At 35.5% G+C, this 7,536-nt stretch overlaps 1 protein-coding gene across 1 annotated transcript in view; it reads left to right on the top strand.

Moving 5' to 3' along the window:
* The window catches only part of LOC106878490 (elongator complex protein 2), a 49,182-nt gene extending 41,646 nt beyond the window's left edge, over positions 1 to 7,536 (top strand). Inside the window, exons 17-20 of the mRNA XM_014927711.2 lie at positions 752 to 873; positions 4,007 to 4,131; positions 5,911 to 6,009; positions 7,344 to 7,536. Coding sequence (XP_014783197.1) covers positions 752 to 873; positions 4,007 to 4,131; positions 5,911 to 6,009; positions 7,344 to 7,503 — 506 coding nt within the window. The 3' untranslated portion in view covers positions 7,504 to 7,536. The remainder of the gene's footprint in view (positions 1 to 751; positions 874 to 4,006; positions 4,132 to 5,910; positions 6,010 to 7,343) is intronic.

The raw sequence follows: 7,536 nt of genomic DNA, 5'->3' as shown, positions 1-7,536 counted from the left end.
ATGTGTCGCCCGCACATGAGCCAATCCAGGGGCACTGGCAACGATCTCGCTTGAAAAACCTCATGTGTCACCCGCACAAGAGCCAGCCCAGGGGCACCGGCAATGATCCCGCTCGGAAGATTTCATGTGTCGCCCGCACATGAGCCAATCCAGTGGCACTGGCAACGATCCCGCTCGAAAGACTTCATGTGTCGCCCGCACACAAGCCAGTCCAGGGGCACTGGCAACGATCCCGTCTTGCTCAAGGCATTTCATGTGTCACCCGCACAAGAGCCGATGCTTTTACATGTACATGCACACATTCCAGTGGTTACTGCATACATTACATTATTACTGTGTCACAATTTGTGTTATAGGTAGTACTCCTGCTGTCAGTATTATTGATGTTTATGTAGTGTGTCTCAAGCAGGTCTTCTTGGAAGTATTACAACTATTTCCCCCACCCCCTTGAAAATTCCCCACCCTCTAAAATATCTTGATCTATGATATTGTCTCCTCCCCTCCCATTTCCTATAAAGCATTTCGTCTCCCTCTGGGATTCCTCACCACATCTTAAGTTCTTGAAAACCTGCTATATAGTTTCTCCCATTGAAGTTAGCCAACTCTCCCTGAAAATTCTCCACATCCCATGTCAGCAAAGCTTGCCACAACTCTCATGTTCCCTACCAATAATGTCTAAATGTATAATTCCTCATGGATTCATTGTCTTTTCTTGACAGCTTTATATATTTTCTCTCTCTCTCTCTCTCAGATATTCCATTTAAGAAAATTGCCTCTGTTGACAAAAAGACTTCAGCCCATTCTCGCATAATTTGGTCATGTTGTTGGTCACATGACAATGCCTATTTTGCCACAGCATCTCGGGATAAGAAAGTGAGTGTCTAATTTTATTTATTTATTCATTGGTAAAATGTAAAGAGAGCCATGAGTTGATGAAGTGGCTGAGTGGACAGGATATTGGGCTATCTGTTCAGAAGTTCAAACTTCTGAAGATGTTTCAGTTTTTCTTTCACGTAACCTCGGTTCACTTGGCTGTCACAAGGGAATAGGTACCACCAAAAACCTCACTCTCCTTGAAGTCTCTTCACTCTCTGTAAATTCTCCACATTCCATATCACCATATCAACAAAATTTGCTACAACTCTCATATTCTCTAGCAGTAACGTCCAAATGTATAATTCCTCAAGGATTGATTGTCTTTTTTTTTTGATAGTTTCATTTTTTTTTTTTTATAGTTTCATTTTTTTTTTATAGTGGTAGACAAGCATCATATTAAAGTGATGATTTATCTCAGTTTCTATGTCTTGGACAATACTTTTTCTTTTACGTAACTTCAGTTCACCTTGCAGTTACAGAGAAATGATATCTCTCATTTTAGTTTCTCTGGGACAATACATTCTATTCCCTCAGTTCACTTGACTACCATCCACGAACAGGTAGCAAATCATATCATATTACCTGTCATAGACTGGCATCTTGTTCAGGAAACATTTATTTTATTTTAGTGCCTTTCAGTCATTATCCTATCTTCTACACAATCTCATTTCCATCTAGATATTATGATAGAAGAGGTAACGTTAGACAGTCTGAGAGGAATGTTATCTGGAGATAAAAGTCCCTTAAAGAGGCATTTATACTGCCAAGTGTTGGGTGAAATAAAAGAAAGTTTCAAGTATATCCATTTATGTATTTGTTTTGCAAGATTTTTGATGTGAAATTGTGTGTTGAAACAGATATTGTTATACTTAGAGATAGACATATTTTGCAATTAATCACCTGCACTATATATTTGGTCTTCACTCCAGTTTTATGATTAAAAACACACACTATATATTTGGTCTTCACCTCAGTAATAATACAGCTGAAGTGAAGACCAAATATATAGTGCATGTGTTTAATTGGCAATATATGACCATCCCCAAGTAGTTCTCCCATGTATTTCAAGAGGAATGGCATACTCAAGGTAGATAAAATAGAAGGAAGACCTGAGACTCTACGGTGGCAGTTAGACTTCAGAATGTTTGGCCTCACAAATGAGGGGATATTCAATCAGTTAAAGTGACTTTATGTCAGTCCATACCAGCCCTGAAAAACAGATATTGTAATGATACTGAGGTTGATATTTGTCTCAACAATAAATAACCAAGATTATTGTTTAGCCTCCCAGTCAACCCTGACTGTGCAGATCTATGGTCAAAGGTATTCCAGTTGTGACCATCCTGCTTTTTCCAGCAACATTATCCAATATTCCTTCATTGTTTTGATAATAAAAGAGCGGAACTTGAGGGAAATTTGAGTACTATTTCTTGCAAATTGAGCTGCCACCTAGAAGTTCCTTCTCTGACTGAAATAATCAAGATATTTAAGGAGTGCTGGTTTTGTATGAGACTGCCAATGTGATCACTATTTCTCTGAATAACCACATCAAAACTAGTCAAATATGATTTTGGTAGGAATAAAAGGTTGATAGAAACATCCGATAGAAAACACATGGCATATATATCGCCATTGAATGTTGATACTATCTGATGGCAATCAAAATAGCAAAAATATCTGAAAGAAGGACATATGCAGCACATAATAGTAATTACTTTTACTTTGAAATTTGGTGTTTATATTTCCCCCTTGATAAATCACCTCCATCCTGCTAAGCAACTTATGCTGATATTTATTTCTCTTTTTCTTGTTAGAGCAATGAACAGAACATTTCTTGACATTCATAAATCAGAGATATTAATGTGATTGGTCATTTAGATTAGTTGGAAGATGGTGATGAATTATCAATATGTTAAAAGATGTGAACGTAGCACGCTGTGCAAAATGCTTAGTGGCATTTCAAATTCTCACCAAAGTCAACTTTGCTTTTCATCCCTTTGGGATGAGTTAAATAAGTACCAGCTGAACTCTGGGGTTGATGTAATCGACTTATCCTCTCCTTGAAATTGCTGACCTTCTGCCAAAATTTGAAAGTAGTCTGTTAAAAGTTGTGATATCTTTAATTTTACACCAAATTTTTTTCCAACCAGACTTTGTGTTTCTCCTTAACAGAATTATTTTATATTGTATGGATGATTGATGTTTGAAGCAAAATTATAGTAGAGGTTGAGGATGTACTACCAGCAGCTGTTGCTTCTGTTGGCAACAAAATGTTTTTCTCTCTTAGATGAATTGAAAATGAAGATTAAATAAGGTCTTTAGAAATTGAAGTGAAATGGGACAAACATGAGCTGCTGAATGTATAACATAAGCATGGCTGTGAGATGGGGAATACATGAGCAGTGAGAGAGACTGACTCAGGCTTAAAGATAGAAGCAGATGTGAAGTGTGATGCAACCTGGTTGTAAAACATGGAGTGTTGAACAAGGGAATTATTAGGATTAGGGACTGAAATAGGATGATTATAAACTGTTGTATAAATTTTGAATGCATGTGAGCTGAAAGAAACAGAAACTGGGTATCAAAGATAAAAGTTAATGTGTGCTGGGGAGATAATTTGAATTGTACAGATGCATGACATGTATGGACAAATATTGTGGGGGTGAAAAATTGTTGTGCTCTCTCTGAGAGAAGACTTAATACAATCAGGTCTAAGAATGCTGAGCATCACAAATGAAATGACAAAAGACCAAGACAAGTAGAAATATAGTGTATGGTAGACCAATCCAACCTGTGTCGGTATAGAAAACTGCTAAAACATTGATAATGATTATAATTTCAAATCTGCTTGATGGTGTTTCATAGTGTTTGTTAGCAGGTCACTTTTATTCTACATCACCTCAGTTTACTGAGATGTTGGGAATAATCAGTGCAGTTTCCAAATAATGTTCAGTAGTATTGATTACCCATTTGACCTTTAGCTCTGATCAGGAAATGTCACAGTAATTCTCTCCGTCTCTGTATTTCAATTATATTCAGATGCTATACACACGTATATATGGTACATAACACAATATCTGTCACCTGAATGTGATGTAATTCCAGTGACATGTCTGTTCTATATATTTAGGTAATTCTCTGGAATTGTCCTCCACCCTCAGCTAATGTCATCTCTGTTCAACCAAAAGACAATTTCATATTCAGTGATTCAGTAACAGCAGTTGATATGGCTCCTACCTTCACACCTGATAACAAGTAAGTAAACATTTCTCTTTCTTTCTCTCACACACTTACATTACATACCATACATTGCTGTTTGTCTTAGTCTTTTGTTACTTTATCTGTGATACTCAACATTCTCAGACCCGACTGTACCAAGTCTTCTCTAACCTTTCTCAGTTACTGTGTCATGGATAAACCTTCACAGAAAGCACACTGCAATTTTTCACCGTACAATATTTGTCCATAACCATCAGTCATCTCCTCCAGGACACATCAACTCATGCCAGTAGTAATCTTTCTCTCAACTCATATGTTCAATCACTAGCAAACATTTGAGATAATATGATGACAAAAAACAGTTTTCCAACATGCCAAAGACCAACATGGCGGCAACCTGGGTCAACCTGACATCCACATCTTATCTAAGCACACCAAGGACCCAACACTCAGACAAATACAGGAGTAAGTCCTCATAAATGAAACTTCCCCAATACTAAATAGGAAATATACATAATAGATATCATACTCCCATACCCAGTTTACACAGGTAGAGTAGAATAGTTAGTGGGCTGTTATGTAGATAGATGTATGTACGTGTGTATGTATGTATGTATATGCACATGTATATAAGCATATGGATATGAAAGTAAACAGATCAACATACAGAAGGATAGGTACATAGGTTATATGAATAGACAAGCACACAAACACAAATGAAAACACATGACATATATACACACATGTACAAACACATACGCACACACAAACACATGAATATGCAGAATACATATATACAAATATACACACATACAAACATATATATACATATGCATACACACACACACACATACAAACATATATATACATATGCATAAACACACACACACATATATGCATACACACTAACCCACACACATACACACAAACAAACAAAAAGGTACGCATTGTGAATAACAGACAGTCAAAACTATTGAAAAAATTGCAAGATGCAACGAAAATTTTAGAAAAATAAGAAAGAAATAAGTGGAAATTTTACCGGTGAATGTGTTAAATTATAAGGCACTAAAAGAGAATGACCCTCCCCAGACACGACAGAATATGCTTCAACACACGAACTCATAAAGAATCTTACAAACCAAATCCAAAAAAGAAATATACTATTCATCATAATCATTTAATATCTATTTTCCCAAACTAGTGTATGTTAGCTGGGTCTGAAATGTGGAAAATTGCCACTTAACCTGAATTGTTTGTCATCTCATCTAGACTCAACATCCTGAGATACGACATCATGACATCACTTGTTCCTATCTCTTATTTGCTCCCCTCCATTGGCACTACACTGCAGTTACCATCCTGTCACATCACATCTCAACACAATCATCTCTCTTAGTGACTTTAATGGCAGCCAGTCAGCTCACACCTACTCTTTTACATTACTGCTGTACATCTAATGAATCATATTTGCCTCAGGTCTTCATACATTACCAACCATATACAATATCACACATGTTGACCAGTCTGCTACCTATTTTATTCATTTTTTATCATGCAAGCATGGATGGGAAGAATTATTTGTTGAAGCAAGTGGTTTTCACTTTCTACTGTTAATCACACAAAACAGGCTCCACTTCTTAAATTATTAGTTTTGTTCAGGAAACTAGATCAAGTAGAATGGGAGGATATCTACAAGGACATAATATAGTAAGATCTAAACTTACAGCTGTCCAGTCAGTAGTCCAGCATCTTAAACTCCCAGCTATTCTGTTTCATTTGATCATTGTAATTATTGTTGTTATATATATATTGCAGTTATTTACTCAGTATTGGTTTGGACAGTGGTATTATAGAGTTGTTATCCTGGTCACCTGACCAACCAACACCATGGCAACATTTGAAAGTCTTGGACTTGTATCCTTTCATGCAGAACCTTTCCTTTATCATTAATGCCACAATATGGTTAATTAGTTATTTCTTGGTGTATGTGTCAGTTATTACTGTAGGTCTTTATATGTACTATATTAACCAAATCTACCATTTTAAACATAACAAAATTACTTTATTATTGCACATTGACATTCAAACATATGATGGAGGAGGGTATGTGTGAGTGCCTGCAATGCAACCACCTTCTATTGCACCCATCCTATTGGTTGTCTTGCTTTGAATGAACACTGTACACCAGTGGGAACTCCTTTGCCTTGCAGGATTGAAAGCAACCTCACTAGTGTAGGTGCCACAGTAAAATGCACCCAGCACACTGGAAAGTGGATCATGTTAGGAAGGACATGCAACTGTAGAAACCATGCTGTAAATAAAAAATATGGTTGGGTTATGATTTCCTGATCTATTTAGGACCAGTATTAACTGAATAAGAACTGATTATGATGACGACCTCTCCAGCCAATGCCTTCATGGAATACAGGCATAAAATAACGGTAAGTAGGAACAGGGGAAGTAGATTTTATATAAAACAACCATCTAACTTGCTGCTATGAGTATATGCAGAAGTAACTTTTGTACATCTTATATATATATATATATATATATATATATATATATATATAAGGTAACAAACTAAAGAAAGGGGTGTGTAAAACATCCAATTCACTGGTATGTCAGTTGAATACCACATAAATATGGGTATAATTCAAATTAAAAACAATAAATTAAATAGAGAGATACAACTGACAGTCCAATAATTTATAAAGAAGTTATTGGATTGTCAATTGTATCTCTCCATTTAATTTACTGTTTATTTATATATATATATATATATATAATACATCATCATTTACACCCATTTTCCATGTTGACATTGGCTGAATAGGTTGCCATAAGGCGAATCAGTTCTTATTCATAATTACTACCTTTTTAGATTGGTAAGGGACCATACCTAACTTCTAAATTCGATTTTGGTAACATATCTATGGCTAGATGCCCTTCTCTACATTGCTTTTGTTTGCTAGATATATGATGCATATATTCATACCATGAATATATTACATACATGCATTATGTATCCTTTATAATCTATAATTTTTAATACAGACAGATACACATACAACAATGGAAAATAAATATTAACTCCATCTCGTCTTACAGTAACCTATGAATCCTCTCATTCAACTAAGTCTGAAAAGAGCATTATTTTAAATAAATTAGTAAAATACTTGAAACACATGAAAAAGAACTAAAAAGAGTAAAATAAAAGGGCACCAGTTCTATTTCCTTATGTTTATCAGAATTTCTCATCATTTAACTGTGAAGAGACTGAAATTCTCCAGAGTTATTAAAGACCACCAACAACAGAACAAAGATGACGACAATTCACAGTTTATGCTGGCATCCTGTGGTAATGACTTCTCTGTCCGAATTTTTAACATTTTTCTAGGACAATGTTAAATAAATAAATAATACAATTATATTTTCCACAAA

This window comes from Octopus bimaculoides, chromosome 4 (assembly GCF_001194135.2).
Source record: "Octopus bimaculoides isolate UCB-OBI-ISO-001 chromosome 4, ASM119413v2, whole genome shotgun sequence".
Lineage (NCBI taxonomy): Eukaryota > Metazoa > Mollusca > Cephalopoda > Octopoda > Octopodidae > Octopus > Octopus bimaculoides.
Note: the sequence above shows the minus strand (reverse complement) of the source record. Positions and strands in the feature narration are given on the sequence as shown.